This window comes from Cuculus canorus, chromosome W, assembly GCF_017976375.1.
Source record: "Cuculus canorus isolate bCucCan1 chromosome W, bCucCan1.pri, whole genome shotgun sequence".
Classification (NCBI taxonomy): domain Eukaryota; kingdom Metazoa; phylum Chordata; class Aves; order Cuculiformes; family Cuculidae; genus Cuculus; species Cuculus canorus.
Window position 1 is genome coordinate 16,018,205 of NC_071440.1, and position 15,692 is coordinate 16,033,896.

A 15,692-nucleotide genomic window follows, 5' to 3' on the forward strand; every position below is an offset into this window, starting at 1 on the left:
GACTTTAAATTATCTTTTAATAACTTTTGAAAGACTTAAGTACTGCCAGTTGTGAAAATTCATTATTTGTAGGCCATTGAACTATTGAAAGATGGGAATAAACCTGTTAATGAAGTGAATTTTAAATTGGTGTCCCCAGTGGAACAAAACCTCATAGCTATTTAAAACATGACAAAATGAGTAAAGGCTTGTGCAACGGGTGGCTGTTGGAAGATTTCTGTCAAGCTATAATGACTAAATGACATTCCAAATGCAATTTTGCTTGCTAAATTAATTTGGAGATGGGCAGAGCATGCATATATGTGTATGCAATTTGTCAGTCACTTGTGGAAAATTTTAATAAATTACTAAAACCAGCCAGCCTAGATGCAAAGCTGAAGTTAACTACTTTTTTTTCTGGAGTTGACTTCAGCCAGGAAAGATTTGAGGAAAAAATTGTATGTCTAATCCAACAGTAACCTTAGTCTATGCTAGCTGTTGAAGAGTCTGCAGCAAATCTGTGTTTTACCTTTACTGATGAACTACCTAACTGTGATGCAAACTACTTCTCAACTACTATCTGACTTGTTTTGTGATGCAGTGTCCTATGGCATTTGGTAATGAAAGGTCCTAAGCAAGGTATTTGTTTCATGTGAAACCTCAGTGCTAATGTGTCTGTTCTGGTTTGTGTTTTTAGGGATCAGACGGGAATATCTTAATTTATTGGTTGCTGAGTGTTCTGTCTGGGGAAAATCATGTCATCCATATTGCCATTCACTCCACCAGTTGTGAAGAGACTTCTGGGGTGGAAAAAATCCTCTGGTGGCTCTGGAGGGGCTGGTGGTGGTGAGCAGAATGGTCAGGAGGAAAAGTGGTGTGAAAAAGCAGTGAAAAGCTTGGTCAAGAAGCTAAAGAAAACAGGACAGCTGGATGAGCTTGAGAAGGCAATTACCACTCAGAATTGCAATACAAAATGTGTGACGATACCAAGGTAAGTGCCATTCTGTTTCAAATGGTTATAACCACTTCAGAAACAACAAAATGGATGTTTACACTACCCTGTGAACAAATAACTAAAGCAGTTGCATGGTTTTGATTCCTTAAATTATTTAAAACCTATTTTGTTTTTACATAGTGCTCGCTTACAACTGAAAGTAAAAGTCACAATTTCTAATAATAACTTTACATTTCAATATTCATTACTATGTGGATTCCAAATTATCTGTATTCTGGTGGTGCCTAGCACAGCTCTTAGTTTGTAGCACTGCCTTATGCTTTTACTTATTAACCCTGTCTATAATTGAAAGGACATACTTAAAACTACACTTCCCCTTTGGAAAAAAAAGATTAGTTTTTCCTTGGTCAACACTTCAGTCATCTAATTATTTTCAGTTGTATATGATAGTTTCATTTAAGTTGTACAAGCTGCATCCATTCTTCCTTTTGAAGGGAAATTTTATCTTTGGAGGCAGGTTATCTGAAGACCAGTTTATTTACTGTAATTTATTATTTGGTTATTGGTTAATGATTTGGAGTATTTCCAGAACTACTCTTCTGCTCCTGATATGTATATACATTTAGGTGAAAGACTTGCATTCTCAACTCAATTCATAGCAACTGCTGTGCGAGAGGCAAGGGTTATGTTTGTAAGTATAATGCAGTCTGCTCTTGATTAATGTTGTACAGAAATCCCACTGAGGTGCGTGTGTAAGCTCATTATGTGTGACATAAGTATCAAATCACTTCACAGGTGTGTTTTCTATGAAAGAGTTAGAGGATCTGGTGGCACAGGTATATTCTGGGCACTTGGCCCATAGATCCTTAAAATAAATTCTAGGGGAGAGGAACTGCATCTTGTTTATAATAATTTCTGTATTAGTGCATTCATCCCATCTACTTTTAAACTTTATTAATCATAGTGCAAACTAGATTTAACTGGTGTCAGTAATGATTTCAATGTATCAAATGCATTACAGCTGTTATCTGGTAATGGTTTTAGCACTCTCTTAGATTGAACATAGCTTTCTGGGGAAATCATGAGCATGCTCTGAATTAATGACTACTTCAATTCTGTTCTCTTTTCTATTAATATTTTGTTTCTAATGCTGCGCTCTGCTTGTATTTTCTTCTGTAGAGCAGTCCCAAAATTCTCTGGGTTTCCCTTCTGCTTTCTTCCTTTTGCCAGCTGGAAAAATAAAAAAATAAAATATTAGAGCTGTCTTATCTTTATGTATATCAGTAAACTAAGATTGGAACTTGTAGGGATATATATTTCTTGGTTTGACATTAGAAGACTGTGTTTAGCAAGTCTTTACCATGACAAAGATGAAATGCTTAATTGGAAGGTGTTTTGTATGACAGAGGCTAAATATGCGATTCACTTGACATAAAACGTGTATCTAACTTTTAGAGCTCTTAGAGAGACTTCCTAGAGCTTTCCTGCAGGGGTACTGGGGCAGTAAACATTGTAACTTCAGAAGAATAGTTGTCTAAGTTATAAATTTGAGAATAATGATAGAAGGTACAAACAGTATGCCAATTTATCAGTTTTCCTTGTTTACTAGTCATCTGTATTTGAGTATCTCCTCCCGTTTGCATGAACTTTTGTCTTAAAGTAGACAGTAAGTTTTTTTAAAACTGAATACAAAGCTCTGTTATACTCTGTATAGCCTCCATGTTGTGACCAGCAGTTCTTGCTGGGGTGTGATATACTGTTTCCATCTATACTCCAGTCAGCTATAAGAAGGACTGGACCTAGGTTTTTGCCTTTTTTTACTACCTTGGAAGTAAGCTGGTAGCTAGAGAGCTCTTTGAGTGGTTTTGGCTATAATGCAAGATTTAAAATTAAACAGAAGTAGCTTTGGTATTAAGGGGTGAGGTGATGTCAGGTTTACCAGCAGCACTATACAGAGTTGTCTAGTTTCATAGTTGACTTTTGGACTGTTGATATTATTTCACTTTGACAGCAGTAATTTGGTTTCCCAAGAAAGAACAAATATCAACTCAGTACTGTAATGACTTCTGGAGATTCTTGTTCTTGGATTTAGTTAATGAAACTGCTGCTTGAGACCCACTTCAATGAATGTATTGAAGATATACAAATTAGCGGGGATAAATAATAAACTGCTGAATTTGAAACTTTTTTTCTAGTCAGCAGAAAGTTTGAGGTTGCTAAGCTGTTGAGATGCAAGTCTTATGTGACAGCTGGGCTAACTTTTCAAACAGACAGTTTTTGTTTGGTTTTTTTGTGTGGGTTTTTTTTTTTTGTAACTAGCTTTAGGTTTAATTAGCAATACCGCTTAACTCTGTGTAGATAGTAACAAGTGTTGCGAGATACTTCTGTTTGCAACTGTTGCATTATTCTCTCCAGAGAAGTTTCAGCTGTGGTTTCACAGGTTTCTGGTCCCCTTGGAGATTTCCATGGAGTTTGATACAGTATTTAACTCTAATATACTTTTTCATCATTGAAATGTAAAGCAACTAAACACCTACAAGCTGCTCTCAAAACTGAGAACAGCTTGGTCAAAATTTGAATTAAATTGCCTCTTCAGAAATCTGCATATACTTACTGTATGTCACTGATTAATCCTGCTGTAATTAGGATTGTTCTTTCTGTGCTGTTTGTCAAGGTGACTATATGTACTAAGTGAGGCTGCTACTGTATGTATTATGCAAAAACTGTTCATGTGCTAATTAACGCAACTTCTTACACACACTAATAGAGATTCTGAGAAAGCAGAAGCAAACAGATGGAGTGAGTGTTGGCATTGCACAGCAGGGCTGCTTAGCTCTTCATAAGTGGGTCAATCTAGAGCAGAGGCTAAATAAGTGCAGGGGTCCTTTTGATACTAGCCCTCTAAGTAATTTGTAGTTATCTTACTGAATCCTCCCAGCAAGCCAGTGGGATTATAATTGCATAATCCTTGTGTTGCCAAACTCAGCGTTGGCACAAGTTCACTTTTCTAAAAATGCGTAATGAATTCAGTAGAAATTTAGATCCCGTCTTTCTGTTCTCACTTGTAGTTTTGACACAAATGGAGCACAAGAAGCAGTCAGTGAAGGAACAGCATGAGCATCCGTTTATACAAGTAGTCTTCTAATGGAGCAGCTTCTTCTTTATTAGTGTGCATTGTTGAAATAAGTACTTTGTAACTAGTGGTAATTAAAATCTAAGCCTTTAACAAATCGAACTATGCCATGTAGTGAATAGTCAACTAGCATATTCATAGTCTATCTTCATTATTTAAAAAGTCATTTCAGTGGTGACAGTAGAGTATTGTCTCCCTGCTTTGGATTCCACATTCTAGTTTAAGTGTCCCAGTATTTTGTTGTGATCAGCTGTGTGATTTTTCTGTTTAAGTGTATAGCTATAGTTCATGCTTTCTTCTTGCTTCTTTTACGTAAGTCTTACCAAAATGCAAGTGCTCTTGTAAAATACCTGATAATGTACAACTAATAAGAGTTTAGTTGGGTCAGGTTTGGTATAATGTTGACCTGGCGTCATGGTTTAGCCCCACCCAGCCAAAATCTGCAGCTAAATCCCTGCAGTTGAGCGTCCAATATCTTCTGCCCACACAGGGAAAGGAGAGAGGAAAATGAGAGGGGGGGGAAAAAGACTTATGAGTTGGAAACTAAAACTACAGCTTTAATATAATAACAATGAAAATAATTAGGAAGTAATAAAACATATACAAATATATGAAATCATGCCCCCACCCCTTGATGACTGTATGTCACCACAAATTCTGCAAAGCAGACATGAGGGATGGGTTAGCAACTAAGAGGGAGCTGGATGCAAGAATACATGGATTTGCAATCAGGAGCAACCAGACGGACAAGGTCCTCACTGGATGTCAGCCATCCTGGAAGAGAGTGAGACCCTTGTGATCTTCTAAGTTTATACAGAGTATGATGTATATGGGATGGAATACTCTGTTGGTCAGTTTAGGTTCACCTACTCCATTTGCCCCTCGCTGCGTGCCCCTTTTCTACCAGTGCCTCTTTGACTTAGGGCACTCCACCAGCTTGAGGATGGCCTTGGTTTCTATAGAAATATGTATAAGCGTTGGCCTTTCTGCATACTAATGCCCTGTGTTATCATTTTAGAGAACACCGTCTCAAAAACATGCAGTTATTTTTCAGAGAAATGAAGTTACATACAGCAACTCAGTCACAAAACTGACTAATTTATCTCAAATGACAACAACTGGGCTGTTGTAGCTCTTGTATTTTTAAAATAAAAAAAAGAGGAATGGAAGCATTGAGTTTTGTGTCCTTTGTGATGTCATATGCTCCTCTAGAGTATATATATATATGAAAACTAGTGTAGAACTGACTGTCCTTCCTGAGCTGTAACTGGGTACATCTATATCACATGTTGAATTCTGCTTCCATGCCAACATTTGGGTAATGTAAACAACTGTATTAGGGCCTTATCTTATATGAAAGATGAGTAATAATGGAAATGACTAGCCTATAGGTACTCCCCAGGTACAACTGTAGTCCTCATTTCTTGCATGTCGTAACCCGTTTGTTCTTCCTCAGAAGATTCAATCTTGCACTGTGCTTTCACTTACCTGTTGTTGAACCTGCAGAGCACTGCTGTATCTCGTCTCCTTGCTGACAGCTTCCCTGCTCTAATGCCTAACTGAGGCATGTGAGATCACTCTGTGTAGATGCACCTTTTCTTTCCTTCCAGTATAGATAGGAGGATAAAGAAGAGATGGGTGCCTCCCATCAGATTCTGCATCTCTAGCTTTCATTCAGTTTAGCTTTGCATAGTGAATATAGATTTTGTGTGCTCTGTAAAAGGCAATTTGTAGTTGGTCGGAAGGGGGCAACTAAAAGATGCATCTATAACAGTACACCTCCATTTTATCTTTCCAGCCGTTTGTGTACTCATCTCAGTACTGTAGAAGATTTTGATACAGCATCAAACAACTTTCTAATTGATAACAACAGACTTGCTTCTTGAACAGATAAAACTTTTGTTGGCATAAATAGTAGTCTATTACAGTTTTAATGTAAACTTACTTTTAAGTACTGTTTCACACATAATAACACTTTGAATCTTAGCTTAAATGGGAAGTCCTGAGCTTCTGCAGAGGAGGTAAATTTTTATCACTGCCTTATATTAGAGGAAACAATGCTAAAGCAAAGCTATGTTGAATGTTGATGAAAAGTGCTCTGGCAGATCACTGGCTGAAGTAAGGTTTTAAGACCAACTTCCTTAAATCCAAATTCTGAGATTATTTGGTAGAGTGCTAGTACCATGCAAGTGCTTTAGAGTCTTAGGTGAAATGCAGCAGTTGCTTCCAGTGCAGAGAGAAGGCTAATACTCTTGTCAAACCCTTGCTTTCCAGCCTTCTGTGCCATTAGAGTTTTAGAAAGTATTATCTGAAAAATGTTTTTCTTGCTTAACAGTTCAATATGTATGTGGAAAGTTTAGTCTTATCTGTACTCTCTGTCCCTCTTGTTCAATGTGATAACATCCCTGTGCTATGCCTCCTGGTTTTCAGGAACTTATTACTGCTTTTTCTGCAGCCTCTCAGTTCTGCCTTAATTAGGAAAGATGGCTAGAAAGGCTCAAATCTTGCCATTGTTTTTTTGAAGAGTATAGTAGATTTGTGGAATTTGCAGTCAACAACTAGACTTCTGAAATGCATTGCTTCTGCTTCAAATATGAGATGAATTCTCCATTTTTGTACCATTCAGAGGCAAAGAAGAAAAGCCACAATGGGTTCCATCGTTATGGGAATATGGAAGATTGTGAGGGAGTGTTGAGAATGTGAAGCAGACAGCTGGAAGTGAAGTAGTTGGTTGGCATAGAAATTGAGAGCTGCTTACTGACTTTTAACACTGGTGTTTCTTTGAGCTTGTTAGGATGAAGTAGTAATATTCTAAAGCCATACCCGTTGCATTATCTTTCATTTCAGCCAATAATGAAGGCTGGTAGCTTTTTAAACTGCTATTGTGGAGCCAATCACACTCAAATTATCTTGGGGAAATAGTATGGATGGTGGCATTTAAGCATTATGTTCAGAATACCTTTTAAATATTTTTTTCCTTAAAGTAAAAATGGAGTAGTATATATTGACTGCTTCTGAAGGCTGTAATGTTCTGGGATTGTTTTTGTGAAGCAAAAATCTATGTATCCATGTGACTTCTGAGCCTGAAAGGCTGTTCCTGATGTTAAAAGTGACTAATGCTGTTTGAAGCTTGACAGCTTTTCTTATACTTGCTTACACTGTCCAGGAAACAAATCCAGTATGTCTTAATTATGTTGTATTTCTACAAGCATTCAAATACTTAAAACTGCAGAATCTGGTGAAAGTTCATGAAACACGTGAAGGTGAGACCATTTGATATGGTCAAGCTTCTCTAAAGCAACCATGAATTTATGCTAGTGTTATTCCTTTGCTTGCTTGTCCTGTAGCCCTTTCTTAATTTCCTGCAGTGAGTTAGCACTATGGATAAGAGAAGCAGCCTAAGTATAGCTTATGGCATGTGTTAAAATGGTTTTCTTAAGACTAGCTCTCTTAGTTAATATGAGCTTCCATATGTGGAACTTATTAGTGCCAATCAAAGAGTCTACAAGGGAGTTAGCAGCAGAAGTAAACTGGGCAAAGAAAAGACCTGTTTAAAGGGGGCACAACTGGCTTGGAACTGTTGTTTGAGAGCGAACAAATATTTTAAAATCATGACATGTTGATGCCTTTTTCTTCACATGACTGAATAAAAAGTAATTTTTAATTTAGGTGTGAAGTCACAGTCTTTCTTGAATGTAATTTGTGCTACCAGTTAGCATGTTTGGGTTTTTTTAATTCCTTGGAAGTATTTGTCCAGAAAGTGATCACATGGGTGCATGCAGTAACCTAGTTTTAGGGATGCTTTTGATCATCCGAGGAGCAGAGTTGTCAAGCTAATGTGGCTTCAAGAATAGACAGTTTTGAAGTTTTAAGATGTTTCCTCAAAATAGGCTTTAAGAGGATAGCAATACAGAAATTTCTTTTCTTTTTTCCCTTCTCAGATTAAAGCCAGGAGATGAGTAATTTCAACAGTTACATGAGGGGGGAAGGTTCTTCTGGGAACTGTTTTAGGAGAGTTCCCAACACCTGCTGCTAAGTGATGAGTGCATTAGTGAAGAGGACAACAGCAGGCAGTTGGGTTGTCACAGCAAATACTAAAATAACATTTCGATCCAGACAGGTGATGTCTGTTTCCAAGAAACAGAACTTAGCCCTGTCTGTTAGTTTGTAGCAGAACTGGGATAATTCACTAATCAAGTTGGGGATGGACATTGATTCTTACCCATAACTCACAAGTTGAGAACTGCTATGTATAAAGCATGTCATAGAACCATAGAATAGAATTGTAGAATGGTTTGGGTTGGAAGGGACCTTAAAGATCATCCAATGCCTTTCCCCCTGCCATGGGCAGGGACAACTCCCACTAGATAAGGCTGCTCAAGACCCCACTGAACACTTCCAGGGAGGGGGCATCCACAAATTCCCTGGGCAACCTGTTTCACAATCCTCATTGAAAAGAAGTTCTTCCTAATGTCTAGTCTAAATCTTACCCTCTCCAATTTAAAGTTGTTCACCCTTGTACTATATCACTACATCCCATTTGCCAGCTTAGTGGACGTTTGAGGAGGTGATGGGAGACATGGCAGCTGAAACAGCTTGCGCCATCATTTTTCCTAGCTGGGTACTTTGTGCTCTGCTTGCCACTTCTATCATATCACCTATCTCAGAAGATTTAGGGAGAGTGGCTAAGGTCGCTATCATCTTTGGATTGGCATTCTTGAAAGCAAGCAATTTGAGCATGCTTTGCTTTCCAGCTTCATCCATGCCTGTTTGATTTGCTAACGCTGCTGATAATCGGTCGACAAAATGAGTATACGGCTCTGTGAGTCCCTGCTTCACGTTAGTGAAGGTGGGCGATGGATCTTCCCCTGGTAATGCGTAGTATGCTTGCCGAGCAGTGGCTGCAGCCAGATGATGTAAGGCTATTGGATAATTCAACTCTTAGGCCATGTTAGAGTATGCCCCTTGCCCAGTAATCATCTCTGTGGTTATTCCTGCTAAAGGATCATTGGGAGCTCTTGGTCGTGCCGCCTCTAGGGCAGCCTGATGAGACCACTCCCTTTCCCACAGAATTTGTTGCGACGGTGTGCGAAGCAGCCTGGCGATGTTACGACAATCTATGGGGGAACTAATATCAGCCGTATGTATCCAATCTAATACAGATCTCGCTTCCTCAGATTTTATTCCTCCCTCCTTTATCACCTTCTTTATTTGCTGTAGAATTTTCCAGTCATGCTGCTCAAAATTAGGTTGTGGGTTATTTGCATTAAATACAATAGGCAAAGCAAGGGAGCCTGCTGGCTGCCAGTCCCCATCTAAGAGAGCATATCGAATAACTCCAGACCACCTGTTACCGGTCCTTGGCCGACATAAAGGCTTGGCATATTGTGGGGGATAAACTGAAGGTGCCGAGGGTATCATTGGCACACAAGGCTTATCAATCATCTCTCTAATTGAGGAGGCAGGGACAGCGGACACTGGACCTTCTGGATTTTTTTATACGATCTTCTAACGAACGAAGGGACTTTTCCATTCTTTCCTGAAGAGTTTGCATCGTTGATTCTACCTGTTTTTGTAACTCTTTAAGTTCAGTGGAGTTACCTGGCGTTTCCTCTACCATGCCATCTTCTCCCTCCTCTGACTCCTCGCTACTTTTTTTTGGTATCGCAACAGTCTTGGGAGGGGGAGGAAGAGGCGGGTATAATTTAGCCCGACAGCTTGGTCCACCCTGCACTTTATCAGTGCAGCTGGCTACTGTGGACACTTCCGGTTCCTGTGTCATTGCACTTCCGCCCTCTGATGGGCGAACATCGGCCGCCTCCGACGCAATGGGGTCGTCTAGGTCCTCAGACGCATTCCCCTTTTTTACAGCCAGATTTAAGAGCTCGCAGACGCTGGTACAAACTTTCCCAGTCATTCCTTTCATTGGGTAATTCTGGCCCACCCCAAAGAAAGCACTCATACGACTCGTCGTGGTAGAATGAGTTTCAGCCGGGGGATTGGGGGGGCTATGGTGTGCACAGCGGCAGTGGCAACTTTTGACTCCGCCTTCAGCGCTTGTAAAGTATGAATGACAGTCTGCCAAGTTTCCCCACAGCCCCCAAAAGGCTTTTTGCCCTTTTTTGTGATCGTGCAGTCCCATAATTCATCCCCCACAGCGTGCCATGCAGCCCAGTCAAAAAGATGAGAAGGATTTGCAAGAAATCCTTTCTCCCTAGCCCGTAGAACGAGCTTCACTAACGCCTTTTCGGCAACCGCTTCACCTCGCTTAGCGAGAATACCTAATAGCAGTCTTTGTGCTGCAGCATAGTAAGATTCCATGTCTGCAAGCAAGAAAAGCAGAAGGAAGGTAGCAACTCAGTCCGCAGTCGCTGACTCGTGGCCGATATCTCTGCTGGCTCCCCACAGCCTTCACTCCGAAATCTGAAGCTAATGGCTCAGCTCTTTGCTAGGGGTTTCAGCTTTTCGTTAGGGATTCGGCACCCTTACCGCTTTTTGCTAGGGTCTGGCGTCGAAGATTCACTTTTTCTGCTTTTTGCTAGGGTCTCTGCTTTTTACCCTTTCTGCTTTTTGCTAGGTTCTACCTTTTGGGTGCCACTTGTTGGGGGAGGGGAGACCCGGAGTCAATGAACGAGTCCTCCCCGAGGTGTGAATCATTGCTCGTTTATCGTAACATCTGAGAGTCTATTTATACAGATAATCAGAGTGCATGTTTCCATGGAATTAGAATATTTACAACATATTCTAATCGTAAAGTCACACTGTTGAACTACGCACCCGGTTCCCATGCCTGTTTCTGACTTTATCAAGCCAGCCTCCTCATTCTCATGAGATAGCAAAGCTCTCAGAAAACATCACAACCTTGAAGCCTTATACTAAGACTTTGTGTCTAAGAACTAACTATAGTCCTTTGTGTCTAAACATTGATACTTTAGCACATTCCTTTCTACTGATTGTCATAGGCAGGGTTGTGCAAGCAGGCTTCTAGGATTACAGCATGTCCAATTTGTTCCAATATATTTCCTACAACATGCCTTTGTAAAAAGTGCCTCCCCAGCTTTCTTGTAGGCCCCCTTCAGGTACTTGAAGGCTGCAATAAGGTCTCTTAAAAACCTTCTTTTCTCCAGGCTGAACAGGCCCAATTGTCTCAGCCTGTCCTTGTATGGAAGGTGCTCCAGCCCTCTGATCATCTTTGTAGCCCTCCTCTGGACCCATTCCAACAGTTCTATATCCTTCTTATACCCCACAAGTCTATGGGGCTGGATGGGATCCACCCAAGAGTATTGAAGGAGCTGGCAGATGTCCTTTCCAAACCCCTATCCATCATCTTCCAGAGGTCCTGGCTGACTGGGGAAGTTCCACTAGACTGGAGGCTGGCTGATGTTGTGCCCATATACAAGAAGGGTTGCAGAGAGGATCTGGGGAACTACAGGCCTGTCAGTCTCACCTCAGTGCCAGGGAAAGTCATGGAACAGGTGATCTTGAGTGCTATCATGAAGCACATGCAAGAGAACTGGGTGATCAGGCCCAGTCAACATGGGTTTACAAAAGGCAGATCTTGCCAAACTAACCTGATCACCTTCTATGACAAAATGACTCGACTACTGGATGGGGGAAAGGCTGTGGATGTTGTCTTCTTGGACTTCAGTAAAGCCTTTGACACAGTTTCTCACAGCATTCTGCTTCAGAAACTGTCAGCCTCTGGCCTGGACAGGCGCACACTCTCCTGGGTTGAAAACTGGTTGGATGGCCGGGCCCAGAGAGTGGTGGTCAATGGAGTTAACTCCAGCTGGAGGCCAGTCACAAGTGGAGTTCCTCAGGGCTCAGTACTGGGTCCAGCCCTGTTCAATGTCTTTATCAATGACCTGGATGAAGGCATTGAGTGCACCCTCAGCAAGTTTGCAGATGACACTAAGCTGGGAGGAAGTGTGGATGTGCTGGAGGGTAGGGAGGCTCTGCAAAGGGATCTTAACAGGCTGGACTGCTGGGCCGAGACCAATGGCATGAGGTTTAACAAGGCCAAATGCCGTGTCCTGCACTTGGGGCACAACAACCCTATGCAGCGCTACAGACTGGGGGAAGAATGGCTGGAGAGCTGCACGGAAGAGAAGGACCTGGGGGTGCTGGTTGACAGCGACTGAACATGAGCCAGCAGTGTGCCCAGGTGGCCAAGAAGGCCAACGGCATCTTGGCTTGTATCAGAAATGGGGTCACCAGCAGGTCCAGGGAGGTTATTCTCCCTCTGTACTCGGCACTGGTGAGACTGCACCTCGAATACTGTGTTCAGTTCTGGACCCCTCACCACAAGAAGGATGTTGAGGTTCTGGAGCGTGTCCAGAGAAGAGCAACAAAGCTGGTGAAGGGGCTGGAGAACAAGTCTTACGAGGAGCGTCTGAGAGAGCTGGGGTTGTTTAGCCTGGAGAAGAGGAGGCTGAGGGGAGACCTTATTACTCTCTACAACTACCTGAAAGGAGGTTGTGGAGAGGAGGGAGCTGGCCTCTTCTCCCAAGTGTCAGGGGACAGGACAAGAGGGAATGGCCTGAAGCTCCGTCAGGGGAGGTTCAGGTTGGATATCAGAAAAAAATTCTTCACAGTAAGAGTCATTGGGCACTGGAACAGGCTGCCCAGGGAGGTGGTCGAGTCGCCTTCCCTGGAGGTGTTTAAGGAACGGGTGGATGAAGTGCTGAGTGACATGGTTTAGGGAGTGTTAGGAATGGTTGGACTCGATGATCCAATGGGTCCTTTCCAACCTTGTGATTCTGTGATTCTTATGTTCAGGATTCTGGAACTGGACACAGTACTCCAGGTGAGGTCTCACAGGAGTGGAGTAGAGGGGCAGAATCACGTCCCTCGACCTGCTGGCCACGCTTCTTTTAATGTAGCTCAGGATACGGTTGGCCTTCTGGACTGTGAGCACACATTGCCGGCCCATGTTGAGCTTCTCATCAATGAGCATCCCCAAGTCCTTCTCTGCAGGGCAGCTCTCAATCACATCATCCCCCATCCTGTCTTGAAAATGTGGATTGCTCCAACCCAGGTGTAGGACCTTGCACTTGGCCTTGTTGAACCTCATGAGATTCTCACAGGCCCACTTCTTCAGCTTATCAGAGTCCCTCTGGATGACATCCCATGCTTCTGGTGTGACAACTGCATGGCTCAGTTTGGCATCATCTGAAAACTTGCTGAGGGTGCCCTCACTCTCACTGTTGATATCATTGATGAAGATAGTAAGCAGCACTGGTCCCAGTGTGGGATCCCTGAGGGACACCACTCGTCACAGATCTTCATAGTGTCATAGTATGGTTAGGGTTGGAAGAGACCTTAAAGATCATCTAGTTTCAACCCCTGTGCCATGGGCAGGGACGTCCCACTAAAGCAGGCTGCCCAAGGCCCCATCCAACCTGGTCTTGAACACCTCCAGTGATGGGGCATCCACAACCTCCCTGGGCAACCTGTTCCAGTGTCTTGCCACTCTCGTGGTGAAGAAATTCTTCCTAATCTCTGGTTTAAATCTGCCTCTCTTTAGTTTATACCCCTTCCCCCTGGTCCTATCCCCACAAGCCTTTATGAATAAACCCTCTACAGCTTTCCTATAGGCACCCTTCAGGTACTGGAAGGTCGCTATAAGATCTCCTCTGAGCCTTCTCGTCCACGCCGAACAAGCCCAACTGTCTCAGCCTGTCGTCATAGGGAAAAGGTGCTCCAGCCCTCCCATTATCTTTGTAGCCCTCCTCTGGACCTGTTCCAACAGCTCCATATCCTTATGTTGAGGATTCCAGAACTGGACACAGTATTCCAGATGAGGTCTCGATCTGGACATCTAGCTGTTGCCCACTAGTCTCTGAATGTGACCTACCAACCAGTTTCTTATCCACCAACAGTCCATCCATCAAATCCATATCTCTCCAATTTAGAGAGAAGGATGTTGTGGGGGACCATGTCAAAGGCTTTACAGAAGTCCAGATAGATCACATCCATTGCTTTTCCCCACTTATGTGGTCACCCCATCATAGAAAGCCTCTAGGTTGGTCATACAGGACTTGCCCCTGGTGAAGCCATGCTGGCTGTCTCAAATTGCCTCTCCGTTCTCTATGTGCTTCAACATAGCTTCTAGGAGGATCTGTTCCATGATCTTCCCAGGCACAGAGGTGAGGCTGACAGGTTGGTAATTCCCAGGGTCATCTTTTCTACCCTTTTCAAAAATGGGGACAATGTTACCCTTCTTCCACTCACCAGGGTCTTCTCCTGAGTGCCATGACTTTTCAAATATTATGGAGAGTGGCTTGGCAACCACATCAACGAATTCCCTCAGGACTCTGGGATGCGTCTCATCAGGTCCCATAGACTTCTATATGTTTGAGTTCCTCAGGTGTTCATGAACCTGATCTTCCCATACAATGGGAGGGGTTTTACCCCCCTGGTCCCCATCTTGTTGTCCCTTGACCCAAGAGTGGTGAGGAGAGGGGTTATCGATGAAGGCTGAGGCAAAAAAGTTTAGTACCTCAGCCTTCCTGTCTGTTGATATGAGGTCGCCATTTCTGTTCATCAGTGGAGGTACATACTCTTTAACCTTCCTTTTCTGGTTCATGTACCTGTAGAAGCCCTTCTTGTTAGTCTTAACTTCCCTTGCCAAATTCAGCTCCAGCTCTGCCTTGGCTTTCCTGACCCCATCCCTACACAACCAAGCAGCATCACTATACTCTTCCCAGATTCCCTGTCTGTGCTTGCACTGCCTGTGCACTTCCTTCTTGCTCTTCGGTTTGACCAGCAGGTCTTGACTCGGCCATGCCCTTCTCTTCACTTCCCTGCCTGATTCCCTACCTCTGGGGACTGAGCACTCTTGCACTTTATGTAAAGCATCCTTAAATATTAGCCAGCTCTATTCTGCTTCCTCGTCCGTGTGGACCGTATCCCATCCCAGGGAGTCCTACTGAGTAACTCCTTGAGGAGCTGGAAGTCTGATTTCCTGAAATTTAGGGTCCTGACTTTACTCCTCACCTGTCCCTTATGCCTGAGGACCTTGAACTCCACCAGTGCATGATCACTGCAGCCCAGACTGCCTCCGATCCTAATGTCACTGATGAGTTTGCTTGTATTGGTGACCATCAGGTCCAGTATTGCATCCCCTCAGGTAGGGGTGTCTGTTTTCTGGGTTAAGAAGTTATCTTTGATGCACTCCAGGAATCTCTTGGGTTGCCTACATCTTGCTGTGTACTTTTCCAGCATATGTCAGGGTATTTGAAGTCCCCCAGTAGGATGAGATCTTGCGAGCTTTGAAGCCTCCTGTAGCTGAAAGAAGAAAGCTTCATCAGTATGCTCCCCTTGATCAGGTAGCCTGTAGTATGCACCAACCACAAGGTTCCCATTGCTTCCTTGGTCTTTTATTCCGACCCACAAGCTTTCAACCTTTTTGTGGCTAATCTTCAATGATAGCTCTTCACATTATATCTTTTTCCTCATATAAAGGGCAATGCCTCCACCCCTCTTTCCTGGTCTGTCCCTTCTGAACAGCCTGTAGCCATTGATAGCCGCACTCTAGTAATGGGATTCGTCCCACCAAGTTTCTGTGATGACAACTAGATATAGCTTTCTAGTAGCACTGTAGCTTCCACCTCCTTCTGTTTG

At 42.8% G+C, this 15,692-nt stretch overlaps 1 protein-coding gene across 4 annotated transcripts in view; it reads left to right on the forward strand.

The window, feature by feature from the left end:
• The first annotated feature begins 734 nt into the window (after positions 1 to 734).
• LOC128850255 (mothers against decapentaplegic homolog 2) overlaps positions 735 to 15,692 on the forward strand; it is a 42,706-nt gene continuing 27,748 nt past the window's right edge. For all 4 annotated transcript variants that reach the window (XM_054053254.1, XM_054053255.1, XM_054053257.1 and 1 more), the window contains exon 1: positions 735 to 970. In XM_054053254.1, the coding sequence (XP_053909229.1) occupies positions 735 to 970 (236 nt within the window). The remainder of the gene's footprint in view (positions 971 to 15,692) is intronic.